General features: G+C 41.8%; 1 protein-coding gene across 4 annotated transcripts in view; it reads right to left on the bottom strand.

The window, feature by feature from the left end:
- The window catches only part of LOC117364971 (cathepsin W-like), a 96290-nt gene that overhangs the window by 61748 nt on the left and 18351 nt on the right, over positions 1-16191 (bottom strand). Inside the window, exon 2 of one of the 4 annotated variants that reach the window (XM_033954731.1) lies at positions 10232-10350. The exons of 2 other annotated variants lie outside the window; for them this stretch is intronic. In XM_033954731.1, the coding sequence (XP_033810622.1) occupies positions 10232-10312 (81 nt within the window). In that variant the 5' untranslated portion in view covers positions 10313-10350. Of the gene's footprint in view, positions 1-10231; positions 10405-16191 lie in introns of all 4 variants that reach the window. One more of the 4 variants, XM_033954730.1, reaches the window with a different exon arrangement.

The raw sequence follows: 16191 nt of genomic DNA, 5'->3' as shown, positions 1-16191 counted from the left end.
ATCTGTGGGGAATATACACTTACGCCTCAGAGACGTTCGATGACTGCCCTTGTAAAGAAAGCCTATCATCTGTATTTTGGCTGCAAAATAGGTGATCAAGACAAGCAATGGGCGCCTCACATTTGCTGTGCGACATGTGCTGTTAGTCTGAGAGCCTGGCTCAGAGGTACTCGAAAGACGATGCCATTTGCTGTTCCGATGATATGGCGAGAACAGAAAGACCATGTGACGGACTGTTATTTCTGTTTGACTAATGTGTCTGGTTTCTCTGCCAAAAACAAGAAGTCAATTGAATATCCTAATCTGCCTTCAGCAATGAGACCCATGCCACATGATGACAGTCTTCCAGTTCCGAAACCACCAGAGGATTGGACCTTAGACGAACCAGATGAAGAAACTGCAGTGCAGGGTTCTAACAGTGACATTGACCCGGATTTTGAACCATCCTCATCAGGCGATCCACATCTGATAACACAGTCCGAATTGAACGATTTGGTCAGAGATTTGGGTCTGTCAAAAGCAAAAGCTGAGCTGCTAGGTTCGAGACTGCAGGAATGGTGTTTGCTATCACCAGGTACGAAAATTTCTGTGTTTCGAGACCGGCATCATGATATAACCAAATTTTTTGCACAAGTCGACAGTCTCTGTTTCTGTTGTGACATTGAAGGATTGTTCTCGGTCTTTGGTTGTGATCACAACCCGGAAGAGTGGCGTCTTTTCATTGATTCGTCAATGTTAAGCCTGAAAGCTGTTCTGTTGCACAATGGCAACGTTTATCCTTCAGTACCTGTTGGCTATGCAGCACATATGAAAGAAACATATGAGAATATGGAAATGTTACTAAAGTATGTCCAGTATACCAGGTATAACTGGAATATCTGTGGAGACCTCAAAGTCGTTGCTCTGTTACTAGGACTGCAGCTTGGCTATACAAAGTACTGCTGTTTCATCTGCGAATGGGACAGCCGAGACAGAGAGTCGCACTATTCTAGAAAGAACTGGCCACTCCGTAAAAAGTTAGTTCCAGGACAGAAAAATGTAGCACATGAATCGCTTGTTGACCCGACAAAGATATTTTTGCCTCCTCTTCACATTAAACTGGGACTCATGAAGAATTTTGTGAAAGCAATGAACAAGGAAGGGGAAGGTTTTCGTTATTTAAGACAGATGTTCCCAAGAATAACTGATGCCAAGATCAAAGAGGGTATTTTTGTTGGCCCCCAGATCAGACATGTTATGAGTGACAAGCGATTTGAAGATCTGTTAGTTGGGCCGGAAAAAATTGGCTGGAAAGCCTTGAAAGACGTTGTTGACAATTTTCTGGGCAATTACAGAGCCCCAAACTACATTCAGCTGGTAGACAAACTTCTCAAAGCATACAAGAGAATGAAGTGCAATATGTCACTCAAGATTCATTTCCTCCATTCACACTTGGACTTCTTCCCCGCAAATCTCGGTGCTGTGAGTGACGAGCACGGTGAAAGGTTTCATCAAGACATAGCTACGATGGAGAAACGATACCAGGGCAATTGGAATCCGTCAATGCTTGCCGACTATTGTTGGATGCTACAACGTGATGCACCAGACACTGAATATAAAAGAAACTCGGGAGCAAAACACTTTTAATTCTGTTTCATTTAGTCGCTTGTGCGAAACGTAAACTTGACTATATATTTTATTGTCAGTAAACATAAAAATGTCTATTTCTCATAGTTCTTACGTGATGCAGTAAAACCAAAACCATATTTGAGCATACCAAGTTGGTACCTGTCATAATCACCAAAAACTTTTCAGGAATCAAGACTTAACCAAAAAATTGTTGTGCAGTGTTATTTTATGTTTTGTTTATTGTAGTTCATAAATACAAGACCCCCGAAGAAGCCCTTCATTGTGGCGAAACGGGTCCCGTAGGGCGTTTAGCCATTTTTTGTTAACTACAATGATTGACTACAAATCAAGCTCATACAAAAGCTAAGTGCGAATTTTTGATACCTTTTAAAGTTATTTATTTCACGTAGCACTTTAATACAGCTTCTTGCACATTTGTAGCTTTGCACATAAAAATACCGGCTCAATGAAAGATACCATTTACCTGTACGAGTGGTGTCTAGACACTTATGTGTTTTGAACATTACAGGTTTCTGAGAGCGGTATAGAATAGCAAGAATTCTTGTTATTATTAGTCCTCTATTTTGTTTGTTTGTTTATGTGGGACAATTTAGCCAGGAGGGAGAGTGCCGGGTTTCCTAGGGTTTATTCTGAGTCTGAGCAGCAGTGTCAAGCAAGGGAAGTGGCAGGGTTTCATACACTCTGTCACACCAGTGTTCAATGTTTTTCTCACCAGTACTCTAGTCTTTTATATGGACTATGTCATAGTATGGCTGTAAACACTTTTCTATTACCCTTCCCCTTGAATGCATCCAAAAGTGCATCAGAAAAATAAGCTGCCGAGTCCCCCTGGGGTAAAAAATTTGCTACATTTTCACTTTTTAACCAACTCAGCAATTTATCCTGCCAACTGAGAGGTATCTAGGGCAGTACCCCTCCCTTCCAACAACAATTATGAGAGCAGAAATCCCCTTCTCTAAAGACAGTAAGGGGCAGCTTGGCAGGAATTGTGTCCTCATAGAAGATACAGAGAACTTTTACATTTCCTTAAACCTCATCAAAAAGTTTACCCTTTTATAAAGCCGTAGTGCAGTTTTTAGCACCGGCCGCAGTGGTAACAGCTCTGATGTTCATAGGAATTCTATGAGTGTCGGAGCTGTTATCGCCACGGCCAGTGCTAAAAACCGCATTACGGTTTTGTAAAGGGTTAGTTCTTATTTTCATTCTTCACAATATCTTCAATTTCTCAAAAGGCTGCTCAATATCAGTTGATTCCATATATTCAGGCAAACCGCTGTTTAATAATGCCCAAATTGATTAAACTCCTTTTCTTGTACACCAGCTTCTCAACATCACCATATTCTCAGAACCCATTATATCATTATATATCACTATATATATAGGACTATTATATATAGGATATATATATATATATATATATATATATCAGTCCTATTCATATTTTAAGAAGTTTATTATAATTCCAGTGGTTAACCTCCACCAATTTATGTAACACTAGGGTTACCAGATTTTCCGATCAGAAAATCTGGACTCCTTAGACCCACCCCCCCAGGCCTGCCCCCAATCTCATCCTAGCCACACCCCAGCCCCGCCCCCTGCTCTGATTGGGCAGGAGGGCATGCACGTATGTGATGTGATGTGATGATGATGGCGATTTTTAGAGAGGCTTTTCAAAACCCGGACAAAGTGTCAGGTTTTAAAAAGCCGTCCAGGCCCCCGGACATGTCCTCAAAAGGAGGATATGTCCGGGGAAATCCGAACTTCTAGTAACCCTATGTAACACTCCCCTCAGAGTATTCCTTGGATTCAGGGGTGGCAATCTCACCTTACAGGTATCCCTGGGCCAACTCTGTAGTTCCTCCCTTTATATATATCTGGTGCTCTGATGCCTTCACCCATGGATGAAAGGTATAAAGGGTGTATTCCTATTCCTTTCAATCAAGAATTACTACAAAAAAAGTTCCGATCTCTCAAAGCTCTCCCTTATCACTAAACTCTGTCCATTATGACAGCTTCTCACAACTTCTTCCTAAAATATAGGTTCCCCAACACACATAAACCCCAAGAGATTTGTGAGGCGTCAGTGAGGGGTACGCGGTGCTGGCAAGACAGTAAACCAGCCAAAGTGTGTGCCGGTTTTATGCCACTGCTGGACAGTCGCAGGTTCTCCCTACTTTTAAAAAGAAGGCCCGCAATCAGCAAGAGAGAAAACTGGCCACAGTAGCATACATGTTTGATTCAAGAGTGAATAGTGAGGCAGCCAGAATAAATGCCAAGTGGTTAATATAAAATTTTTAAAATTTTATTCAGGTCTTGTTTGATACACCACCTACATTACCATCTCAAGGTTAAAGAAGGTAGAGAAACATAGGGACAGACATAGTATAGAGGTGATAAATGCACGACCAGCAAAAGAGAGAGGACAATTTATACATCGAGGGTTCTTCAAAAAGTTACTGCACTTCCATATTTTTTTGCAGGAAATGGTTGGGGCGGGAGAAGAGGTAAGAGGGCGTGTTGTAGAATATCTTATGGCTAGCCAGTCAGGTAAGCCAGCTCACCTTGCAGGTAGTGGTGTAATTTGCTTCTTTTTAAAAAATCTTTATTTATAGCAACTGAGAACAAAACACAATCGCAAGAATAACATACTGCTTTGACTGTTCATCTGCTGTTTTTGCTCCATGTTGTATTGTAACACCTCAAGGCAAAAAGAGACCCCGTTTACAAGAATTCCACGCAGAAAGGGAAACACTTATCTGCAGTCCTCAGTGCCAAATTTTGCATTTTCATCCGGAAACCCCTATCTGCTCCCTCCCTAGCCTGTGGAGTTCCCAGTATACAAAGTTCTAAACCGCCTCCACAAAGAGGCATACGCAGCCACTGTACTCTTCTGCATAGAACATCTCATGCATTCCCAAGTGGCCATTTCTAATATACAAAACTCAGCCCTAAGACTGGTCTACTCACTGAAGAAATTCAACCACATCACAGAGGCATACCACGACTCACATTGGCTCCCAATACAAGTGAGAGTATACTTCAAATTTTACTGCCTACTATTTAAAGCAATAATTGGAGACAGCCCAGCTTATTGGAACAATCGACTAATTCAATCCACCTCAACCAGACATAGGAGAACCCATGCACTATTCACACACCCTCCAACCAAAAACGTCAAAAGAAAAAAAAACTGTACAACAACCTCCTAGCCATTCGAGCTGCAACACTTGACCTCCAACTCTACAACATATTGATCTCGATCACAGACTACAAAACCTTCAAAGAAGAAATAAAAACCCTTCTATTCAAAAAACACATAAAACCGAACTAACTCAATCAGAAATGTCACAAACATCACCTGCAACTACTCCATATGTACTTCTAATACCATGACAATTCAAATGTATTCCTTAGCAACTCAAAGAAATATACAGACTACTCCCTAAATAATTCTAATGTCCTGACAATCCATTTGTAATCCGCCTTGAACCTTAAGGTAATGGCGGAATAGAAATCCCAAATGTAATGTACTGTTTGTCCAGATGTGCAAAACAGGAGGATCAGCACCCATCCTCCTAAGCAAGATAGCTTTTTTAGCTAACTAGATTTCCACTGAAAGGAAGCGGCATTGACAATCCTGATAGCCCTGTTGCTCTAGCTCATCCGTCAAGCCCACCCTTGCTATGCCACTGGATCTTATGATTCTTTTAATAGAAACTTCAAAGTCAAAAATTGATCTGATGGAAGCTAACATAAATGAGAAAATGGATGCCTTAAGGACAAAAGATTTATATTTTAGTGAGGTGTAAGTTAAAAAAAAAATGAATGGGTTTAGAGAAGAGATCAAGAATGTTAAGGGGGAAAAAAATAAAAATGAAGCCGATTATAGGAGAGGGAGCAATTATCGCTAGTCCCAAGCCAGACCTGCCCATAAATCAGACAGACATATGACGTTCAAAAAGAAAATCAACATACAATATGCCGAGTATCAAAATAGAAGCGATCTTAATGATGTATTTATTTCACCTTCTAACACATGCATTTCCACACCTATTGCAGGTCCTTCCAAGAACTTTTTAGGGTTCTCGAGGGGATCTCAGCATACCTGTAAGCTTTCTTCTCTTTTACTGCTAGAATACATACTGTAAGACTATGATACCATGTAGTTGGCCCAGATTGACATTTGGACCAACCAAATGGCAATACAATTGTAAAACTGCTAGATCTACAAGAAAGCAATGGGGTAACCTGCACAATATGGCAATTCCAGCCCTAAGCAATGGGGTACAGGGGAAGGGAGTGGGTGTTGGGTTCCATTTGGGAATTTATATGCGTCTACCCAAAGAGGACTTAGATGAGCCATTTTTCATTGTTTTTGCCATCATTTATTATGCTATTGGTTTGTTTATACCTTAACTCCCTGAATTACTCTGCTTTGACTGGTTTTAGCCAGTAAACATAATCTAGTCCACTCATTTATCCAGCATTATGCCAGCCTGCAGTGACATAAACTCCCAGCACAACAGGAAAGTCGCAGCAAATTCAACTTTTCCTCTGTTAGTATCAAGACATAGCGGACAAACTCATCATAAAAAAGGGAGACATCCAAAATTGAAAACACCACCTATAGACTAGATACATTATACTCTCCAAAGAAACAACTACTTGAAGATGCACTAACCAAGCAAAGAATCAGATGATTTGAAGAAACACCATTGGGTTGATATTCAAAGCAAGTGGGCAGGAAAGACTGCTGCACGTTTAAATCTTGTGGCCACCCAGCCACCAATATTCAGCAACATTTATCCAGGCACTCACACAATTCATACGCTCCATCTGGGGTTGGCAGTTGACACCAACCACACGAGCACTATTTGGATACTATGCTATAGCGTCACCAAAACCTAAAGGAATGTTAGCGTTTGTGGCTAGAGTGGTGTTGCAGGGGAAGAAGGTTATTTTGATAAACTGGTTGTCTTCTGATTCACCGACCTATAATCAATGGAGGTCTTTAATGATTGTACAAGCTTCATTGGAACACAGACAATTTGTGGACATTGATTCCTCCCAGGGCCGAATATTCAGTCAGATCTGGGAGCCTCTCTGGAAGGATCTTACTCCTCATGCCCGCATTCACATTTTGAATATGTGAATTGATACTTGTTGATTATAAGTGTACTCTGTAATAGTTCAGGGGGGGTGGGGAGGGATATAAATGTTGTGCCTATGAAAAAAATCAAAATGTACTTATCACGTTATGATGTTTATTCTGCACTATGGCATTAATAAAAAAAATACTTAAACATAAAATTGGCACTCACTGGCTCTGTCTTAAATGGGCAGCTCAGGGGAGGAGCCAAAAGTTATGCAGGTGCCAGCAATGTTCAGCCCCGGCACCTGCATAGCTAACTGGGAATGCAGGACTGCATATAAATAGTCCTACCTTTGCCCAGTTAACTAAGTAGGTGCCAGGATTGAATTCTGGCTAGCACCCACATATCTGTTGGTACCAGCTGCTATATGATTCAATGTCTTCTCCTCCCTTTGAACTTTCCCCCCCCTTAAGATCCAGTTACCTCTCCCACTCCTGATGAATAACCATCTCCTCCTCCCATCCCCATCCAGTCAGAATAGACGCCCCTGGGCCTCCTTGAACTCACTAGAAGTTCAGGGGGGGTGATGGCAACAGGAGTGAACATAAGAACTGCCGCTGTTGGGTCAGACCAGTAGTCCATTGTGCCCAGCAGTCCACTCACACGGTGGCCCTCTGAGACTAGCCCTACCTGCGTACGTTCCGGTTCAGCAGGAACTTGTTTAACTTTGTTTTGAACCTGCCCCTAGTGATTCTATGGTAAAATGGTTGGTTGGGAGGGTTGAGGAGTTGAGTTGGCCTGATTTTGTCAATATAGGTGAGATAACATCACTGGTGAAATGGAAATTAAAATTTTCAGGGGTGATTTTAGACTGAACTTTGAGCATGAAAGAACATATCTCACAAGTTGTGTGTTGCTCCTTTTTCCATGGAATTCAAACATGAAATTGCTGACATACTGGTAGTGATCTGTAACCTTTTGCTAAAATCGCCTGTAGTACATGAAGATTGGAGGGTGGCCAATGTTACTACTATTAATTATTTCTATAGTGCTATCAGACGTTCACAGCACTGTACAGAGTCACAAGACAGTCCCTGCTCAAAAGAGCTTACAATCTAAACAGACAAGACAAACAGGATGTCATGGATATAGTTAAGGGGAACGGTTAATCTGTTGGCTGAGTTGATGGGCAGAGGAGTAGGGTTAAGGATTGAAGACTATATCAAAAAGGTGGGTTTTCAGTCTGCTTTTAAACAATGGAAGGTAAGGGGCTCGACAGACAAACTCGGGTAATTTATTCCAGGCATAGGGGGCAGCTAGATGAAAGGAATGAAGTCTGGAATTAGCAGTGGAGAAGAAGGGTAAAGCTAAGAGCAGCTTATCTGAGGAACGGAGTTCTCTGGAGGGTGTATAAGGAGAGAGAAGAAAGGTGAGATATTGAACACACTTGTAGGTCAGCAATAGGAGCTTGAACTGTGGGTGAAGGCAGATAGGGGAGGTGGGGAAGGAGCAGGGGTGGAGAAGATGGCAGGGAAGGGTGCCTCTCACCCTCGCTATACCACTGCTAGGAATTATTTTAAAAATGATGGTTAACAAGACTAAGAATGTTATAACGCCTCTGTATCTCTCCATATAGAGTGCGACCTCACCTTGAGTATTGGGTTCAATTCTGGTGGCCTTATCTCAAGAAAGATATAGCGGAACTAGAAAAGGTTCAAAGAAGAGTGGCCAAGATGATAAAGGGGATGGAATTCCTCTCACATGAGGAAAGACCAAAAAGGTTAGGGCTCTTCAGCTTGGAAAAGAGACGGCTGAGGGGAGATATGATTGAAGTCTATAAAATCCTGAGTGGTATAGAATGGATACACGTGGATCAATTTTTTTTTTTTTACTCCATCAAAAATTACAAAGACTAGGGGACACTTAGGGCTTCTTTTACGAAGATGTGTTAACGGGAGGGGGTAGGGACCAGGACACAGGACTTCTGTGAATCCTGACTGGTATTGAGCTTGGACTCTCATACATGAATATCAACTGGGAGCCACAATTAGGGCTGTGGTCTGACACACTTTGATCAGCTGCCAGTATTGGATGCCGGTGCCTGGACATGGCATGGCACTGAATATCAGAGCCTAATTCCGCTAGTGGCAGTCAGCATTTTGAAAATTATTGACCGACTCTGGCTGAATACTGATTAGCATATATATCATGTATATAGGTCATCATTAGAGAGGCGGGGGGCTGGGAAGATCAACGCACAGAATACCTGGATCAATAAGAAGTGAAGGATGTAAAGCCCCAGGGTCCTATAATGTGACACTCTCTTTAATGTGTTTTAACAACTGCTTCTCAGGAGAGCTGCAAATCTCTCTCCATCCAAAGTAATTTCCTAACTGAAGGGGATCAGGTTGCAACTGCACCTTGAATATTATGTATAATTCTGGTCATCACAACTCAAGAAAAGACATATTCGAATCAGAAAAGGTTCTGCGATTTTGCACTGCCAGATTGGGTTTTAAGAAAATGTTGAAGACACAATTGTTTGTAAGTGCCTTTCTTGTATTGAGAATTTACATAATGTAAGTACCTGCTATTGTGTTACCTGATTAATGATCAAATTTTATGGCATAGTCTTCTCTAACTATTTAAGATGACTGCTTGTTTAATAAAGGGGATGGGATGACTTCTCTATGAGGAAAGGCTAAAGAAGCTAGGTCTCTTCAGCTTGGACAAGAGATAGATGAGAGGAGATATGATAGAGGTCTATAAAATATTGAATGGTGTGGAACGGGTAGATGTAAATCACTTGTTTACTCTTTCCAAAAGTACAAGAACTAGGGGGCATGCAATGAAAGTACTAAGTAGTAAATTTAAAACAAACCTGAGAAAATATTTCTTCATTCAACGTGCAATTAAGTTCTGGAATTTGTTGCCAGAGAATCTGATAAAAGCAGTTAGAGCAGAAGGGTTTAAAAAAAGGATTGGACAAGTTCTTAAAAGAAAGGTCCAAAATCTATTATTACAATGGACTTTGGAAAAACCCACTGCTGTAATAAGCAGCATAAAATCTGTTTGAATCCTGCCAGGTGCTTGTGACCTAGATTGGCCACTGCTGGAAACAGGATACTGGGCTTGATGAACTTTTGGTCTGTCCCGGTATGGCAGTGCTTATGCTGCACTTATGTAGGGTCTCTCCATGAGGCAGAAATGGTGTTGTGTTGACATCAATAAATAGCTACAAAGATTAGTCCTACTGCTGCCCTGACCTAGAATGAAAGCACAGCACACACAAATCATAGCTATTGGGGATAAACATGTTTCAAAATCATGTGAGATCCTTGTTAGATCCTGTGATAAGCTTTCGTAATATAATTTCCTTCTAAACATCTTTTTTCTAATGCAGCCAGTACAGTACAGGTAAGCCCCAGCATATTCAGGAGGTAGGGAGAAGATACAGCATGCTTTTCACTGATTGTGAATTTTAAAAATTAATATAATTTCCTACCTACCGTGCTTACACCACACAGCTGGAGGCTGGAAGAGATAAGGGAGAGCTGGAGAAGGTGGTACAGAATGGTGACTGAGTCCATGGCGAGACCTTGAAGCAGTAAATGCAGTCCCTTATGCTCTATGAGCACAAAGTGTGAAAACCACATGTTTCACAAACAGGAATTAAACAGAGCTGTGAAAATGATTGAACAGTAGAAAATAATGGCTTGATTACTACAATGGTTGGTGCTAATGCTCATCCCCTAAGCCCTCCAGCTCTAGAGGTGACAGGCTCTGTTAGAGAATGACACGGGGACAAATATGTCCCCATCCCCGCAGGAACTCAACTTTCCCGTCCCCCACGCGGTTTGTCGCAATCCCTGTCCCATTCCTGTAAGCTCTGCCTTAACTGCACGAACCTCAAACATTTACGATTTTAAAGTGTTTGAGGCTTGTGCAGATGAGGACAGAACTTGCAGGAACGGGGCAGGGACAGGAAAAAAACTCTCAAGGCAGGGACAGGAAATGAGTTCCCTTGGGGGTGGGGAAAAACGTGTCCCCCGTGTCATTCTCCACTCTGTATCCATGCACTCATCCCCTGAACCCTCCAATCCTAAGAACAAAATATAAGAATATAACAATAGCCATACTGGGTCAGACCAGTAACCTGTTTTCAACCATAGCCAATTCAGGTCACAAGTATTTGACAGAAACCCAAATAGTAGCAACATTCCATGCTACCAATCCCAGGGCAAGCAGTGGCTTCCCCGTGTCAATAACAGACTATGAACTTTTTTCCCAGGAACTTGTTCAAACTTTTTTTAAAAAAACCCCAGCTAACTGCCGGTACCACATCCTTTTGCAATGAGTTCCAGAGCTTAACCATTCATTGAGTGAAAAAATATTTCTTTTTTTTTTTTTTTTTTTAATTATCTTTATTAGCAATTGCAAAGGGAACATACAAGTATTTCCATGTAACTTCATTGAGTATCCCCTAGTCTGTAATTTTTGAAAGAGTAAAAAATCAATTAACCATCAAGATTTTATAGACCTGTGTCATATCCCCCCTCAGCTGCTCTTCTTTGAACCCTAGGAGATTCAGGGGCTTAAGAGAATCTCTGTCCTATAGCCATGCCTTTTTTTTCTCTTTTTGCCTGCTGAAGTTTGATTTGTTGAGCAGGCTGCCAGCAAGAAAAAAAAAAAAAAAAAGCACCACGTTAGGAGTCACTGCCCAGGAAAAGGATCTAGGTGTCATTGTTGAAGATACGTGGAAACCCTCATCTCAGTGTGCGGCAGCAGCAGCTAAGAAAGCAAATAGAATATAAGGCTTTATCAGGAAAGGAATGGAAACAAAGATGAAAATGTTACAATGCCCTTGTGTCGCTTATGGTACTGCCACGTTGCGAATACTGTGTGCAGTTCTGCTCACCATACATCAAAAAAGATACAGCAGAATTAGAAAAGGTACTGTTCGCCATACATGAAGAAGGACACAGTACTACTTGAAAGGGCCCAGAGAAGAGCGACTAAAATGGTTAAGGGGCTGGAGGAGTTGCCGTACAGTGAGAGATTGGAGAAACTGGGCCTCTTCTTCCTTGAAAAGAGGAGACTGAGAAGGGACATGATCCAAACATTCAAGATAATGAAGGGAATAGACTTAGTAGATAGAATCAGATTGTTCACCCTCTCCAAGGTAGGGAGAATGAGAGGGCATTCTAAAGCTAAAAGGGGATAGATTCCGTACAAACGTAAGGAAGTTCTTCTTCACCCAGAGATTGGTAGAAAACTGGAACGCTATTCCGGAGTCTGTTATAGGGGAAAACACCCTCCAGGGATTCAAGACAAAGTTGGACAAGTTCCTGCTAAACTGGAACGTACTCAGTTGAGGCTGGACTCATTTAGAGCACTGGTCTTGACCTGGGGGCTGCCGTGTAAGCAGACTGCTGGGCATTATGGACCACTGGTTTGACCTAGCAGTGGCAATTCTTATGGTATAGAGAAGGGCAATGAAGTTGATAAAATGGATGGGATGGCTTCTTTATGAGGTAAGGCTAAAGCGGCTAGGGCTCTTCAGCTTGGAGAAGAGAAGGGTCAGGGGTGTCATGATAGAGGGGATGGTAGGCAGAGTGAGGGAAGTTAAGGACATAAGGAAGAAAGTATAAAGGGATAAAGACAGAGAGGAGTATAGGATGGGGTTAATATAGGAATTGACGGTAATAGGAGTGAGAGGGTCAGGAAGAGAGTGTGGGAGACTAGTGAAGAGCGTGCAAAGAATGAAAGAGAAGAAGAAGAAGTTGTTACAGGAAAAAAGAGGATTGTAAAGTGTTTTGTTGGGGCTACTGAGTCCTGTTATTGCCACTGGAGTGGGAACTGTTCTGTTAGGGCTCCTTTTACTAAGGTGCGCTAGCGGTTTTAGCGCACGCTACAAAGCCGCACGTGCTAAACGCTAATGCCTCCACAGAGCTTGCGCCAGTGTTTTTCATATAGCGCGTGGTTTACGTTCGCTAAAAACTCCTCTAGTATGAGGAAAGGCTAAAGAGGTTAGGGCTCTTCAGCTTGAACATGAGATGGCTGAGGGGGATGTGATTGAGGTCTACAAAACCCTGAGTGGTGTAGACGGATAAAAGCGAATCCGTTTTTTACTCTTCCAAAAATACAAAGTCCAGGAGACATTCAATGAAATTACATGGAAATACTTTTAAAACAAATAGGAAGAAATATTTTTTCATTCAAATAATTGTTAAGCGCTGGAACTTTTTGCCAGAGGATATGGTAACAGTGGTTAAGTGTAGCTGGATTTAAAAAAAGGTTTGACAAATTCCTAGAAGTCACAGTCTGCTATTGAGATAGAAATGGGGGAAGCCATTACTTGCATAGAGAATGCTGCTGCTATTTGAGTTTCTGTGAGGTACTTGTGACACCACTGTTGGAAACACGATACTGGGCTAGATGGACTGGTCTGACCCAGTATGGCTATTCTTACATTCTTTTTTTTTTAGTCAAGGTTTGTTTATTAAATTTTTGAATATACAAAGCATGGAAAGAAAGAAACATATGAAGCCATCAACAAGAGCCATGCATAACAAGAAACCAATAGTAATATCAGATGCATAACAGACAAGAATGCATAATCATAATCTCAGGGCAAAACAAAGGCATGTCTCATATAAAAGTAGAAAGCATCCGATCTGCAATCATAAGCATGAAAATAACAATGATTTGAGAAAAGAGTATAAGGAGACAAAGGAAGGGAAAGGGGAAGGAGTGGGGAGAAGAGAGTGGTCTGCTCAAGAAGAAGAAATGGAGTGCAGGTAAGATTTCAAAAGTGACCATTTCATTTGAAAGGAAGGAAATCTGTCAGAAGATTTAGCCAAGTAAGCTTCAGTTCTGTAAGTAAGGCACACTAGATTTCACCATTGGGAGTAGGAGGCCTTGGATAAATCTTTCCAACATGTAAGTAAAATATTTAAGGCCAAGGAGAGTAGCATGTCAAACAGAAAATGATCTGACTCAGAAATCAGAGGGGAAACCTGGAAGGATTTCAATAAAAGCATTTGGTAGGTCAGAGGGATATTAATATGTAAAATGGAGCAAATGGAATCCCATGTGGAGGACCAAATGAGGAGATGGCAGGGCAGGAGAAGAGGAGGTGTTTTAATGAGCCTATTTCGGATTGACAAGTCCAGCATTGATTAGAAAAGGAGGCATTGATTTTATGCAATTTGACCGGGGTCCTTATCGCTCTGTGTAACAAAAAGACCATGTGTTGGAGAATCGAGGCTGAGCGAGAGGTATGGAAGGTGAAGTGGTATATATGGGACCAGGCCTCATCGGAGATGGAGATCTCGAGATCTGCCTCCCAGGAGGTTTGAAGGTGGGACAGAGATGCAGGGTACAGAGATTTGAGAAGTTTATAAAAGTGGGAAGCGGTGTGGCCTAGGGCTAGGAATTGCCGAGAGAGCGTATATAGAGAGGGAGCGGAGTTGAAAGTAATAGGAAAGAGACCTGATTTTTTAAGTGAGGACTTTAACTGGAGCCATCTATAGAAATGTGATGCATTAATGGAAAAGGAGTCCATCAGCTCATGGAATGTGAGAAAGGTTCCATTAGAGTGACACACGGATCCTAGGTCCCATATGTGGTGAGTAAACCAATGGGGCCAGGAGATGGGTTTTTTGTCAATGGAAATATGTTTATTGAACCATAGAGGACAGAATGAGGAGTGATTCCAGGGGATGTCAAGATGGGTGTCGAGCTCTGTAAGGACTTTATGAGTTGTCGAAAGAATGGGATTCTTGAGAAGGTTAGGAAAGCCCAAAGCACCCATTAGGCGTAGGAGGGGGAATGGCCTAGCAAGGGATGATTCCAAATGGAGCCAGTTGGGCATATCCGATGAGGAAGGAGAAGAGAGCCACTCCGCTCCTTGTCTCAGTATAAAAGCCTTGTGATAACAAAAAAGGTCTGGAAAATTAACACCACCCTGATGTGTGGGGGCCTTTAGTTTGTAGAGGGAGATCCTATGGGGCTTGTCATTCCAGAGAAATCTAGACATCTTTGATTCAAGTTGTTTGTACAGCGAGGGCGGGAATAGAAGGGGAAACATATTAAAGATATAGGTGAGTTTTGGAACCACCATCATTTTTAAGGTATCTAACCGGCCCCACCAAGAGAGATGGAAAGGTGACCAAGAAGAGAGAATGAGCAAAAGTTGAGCAAGAAGTTTAGAAGAAATTAGTTGTATGGACGAGCGGAGGTCTCTGCCAAATGTTAGACCCAGATATTTAGTGATCCAAGTGAAAGGCTGAGTGGAAATGGTAAAAGGGGTGCACGAATCAGTTAGTGGCATAATTTCAGTTTTGTCCCAATTAATTTTGTAACCTGAAATCAGAGAAAAAGAAGAAATTAATTGCATCAGAGAGGTCAGGGAGGGTTCTGGATCGGAGAGATATAGTAATATGTCATCTGCATAAGCTGAAATTTTGAATTCAATATCAGCTATGGAGATACCCTTGATGACTGGTGAGGATCTAATAGCTACAAGGAGGGGCTCCAGGGCCAAGTTAAACAAAAGGAGGGACATAGGGCAACCTTGGCGAGTCCCTCTATGCAAAGTGAAAGGAGAGGAAGCTTCATCATTCACAATTAACCTAGCTGTGGGGTCATGGTAAAGAAGAGAGATTATATGGATGAAAGAAGGAGGTAGACCAAATTTAGATAAAACAGCAAAAAGATAATTCCACTCCACCCTATCGAATGCTTTTTCAGCATCCAATGAGACAAGAACTTTAGGCCTGGAGTCCAATAAGGTGGAGTGGAGTACATGACATAATAATCTAGTTTTGTCTGCTCCAAAGCGACCCTTCATGAAGCCTACTTGGTCTCTGTGGACCAGACAAGGCATAACTTTCTCTAGACGGAACACCAAAATTGTAGCAAAAATTTTATAGTCCAGGTTTAATAAAGAAATAGGCCAATAGTTCTTCACAAGCTGAGGATCTCTATTAGGTTTTGGGAGAACAATGATGTTTGCCTCAAGAAAACGGCGGAGTCCGTGAGGATTGGTTAGTAAGCCTTGGAAGTAAGAAAGTAGGTGTGGAGTCAGAAGAGCGGAGAATGCTTTGAAGAATTCCAAAGTTAAGCCATCAGGGTCCGGAGCCTTAGCAGAGGGTAAGGAGGAGATAGCACGTAAAATTTCCTCCGAGGAAAGTGGCTGCTGAAGAGATTGTTGATGAGAGTCAGTGAGAATAGGCAGATCCAAGGAGCGGAGAAAATCAGGTATGGAGTTGTCAGTTGAAGAGGTTTCAGATGAGTAGAGGTCTTCGTAAAAGGTGTGGAAGTCGTCCAGAATATCTTTAGTGGAAGTATGGAGGAGACCAGTGGAAGATTTGATGTGGGTAATCCTATGTTTGGAGTGTTTTCCCTTAAGGTATGTGGCCAGTAGATGGCCCAATTTATTAGCAGAGGAATAATATGTAGCCGA

This window comes from Geotrypetes seraphini, chromosome 8 (assembly GCF_902459505.1).
Source record: "Geotrypetes seraphini chromosome 8, aGeoSer1.1, whole genome shotgun sequence".
In the NCBI taxonomy this organism is placed as follows: domain Eukaryota; kingdom Metazoa; phylum Chordata; class Amphibia; order Gymnophiona; family Dermophiidae; genus Geotrypetes; species Geotrypetes seraphini.
Note: the sequence above shows the minus strand (reverse complement) of the source record. Positions and strands in the feature narration are given on the sequence as shown.